Source organism: Arachis ipaensis, chromosome B03, assembly GCF_000816755.2.
Source record: "Arachis ipaensis cultivar K30076 chromosome B03, Araip1.1, whole genome shotgun sequence".
NCBI lineage: Eukaryota > Viridiplantae > Streptophyta > Magnoliopsida > Fabales > Fabaceae > Arachis > Arachis ipaensis.
Genome location: NC_029787.2, coordinates 127,273,460 through 127,273,997, shown reverse-complemented (window position 1 = coordinate 127,273,997; position 538 = coordinate 127,273,460). Strand labels below are relative to the sequence as shown.

Below are 538 nucleotides of genomic sequence, written 5' to 3'. Positions count from 1 at the left end.
GTGAGACACACACAACTGCCAAGTACTGAAGCACCACAAGCTTCAACAACATCAATATCGACCCCTTAGATTCCATTCTTTAATTTGTTACTATCTCTAAGGATAACAATAATGTTACTGCAACTTTGATTAGAAGTTGAGGTTACTTCTAGGGAGTGGAGTGCAGAGTAGTTATGATTATGAGATGTGGAGAGTAGTGGTGGATTCTGTTGAATTATTTATAGAGTAGGAATTCAAAGGTTAATATTTGAAAAGGTTTGGGATCAATGACAGTATAATAGTATATGCTTCTCACGTATCTTAATCATCCAATGATAACTGTTTACGTGTGTAACTGTCACTGCACAATAATAACACTGCCATGTCGGTCCATATTATTTTCGTTTCACACTACTACTACCAACATTACAACAAATTAAATATTTAATATAAAAAAATTGAAATTATTAAAAATAAAATTATCCAAAATTTAATTAAAAAATTAAAATTAAAATTCCATAATTTTTTTATAATTTATATTGAATTTATTTTAGCAACT

The 538-nt window shown here is 29.2% G+C and overlaps 1 protein-coding gene across 1 annotated transcript in view; it reads right to left on the bottom strand.

Annotated features, from left to right (window-relative positions):
• Nucleotides 1-223, bottom strand: part of LOC107634778 (extracellular ribonuclease LE) — a 1,014-nt gene extending 791 nt beyond the window's left edge. Inside the window, exon 1 of the mRNA XM_016338200.2 lies at nt 1-223. This exon is cut by the window's left edge and continues 18 nt beyond it. Coding sequence (XP_016193686.1) covers nt 1-76 — 76 coding nt within the window. The 5' untranslated portion in view covers nt 77-223.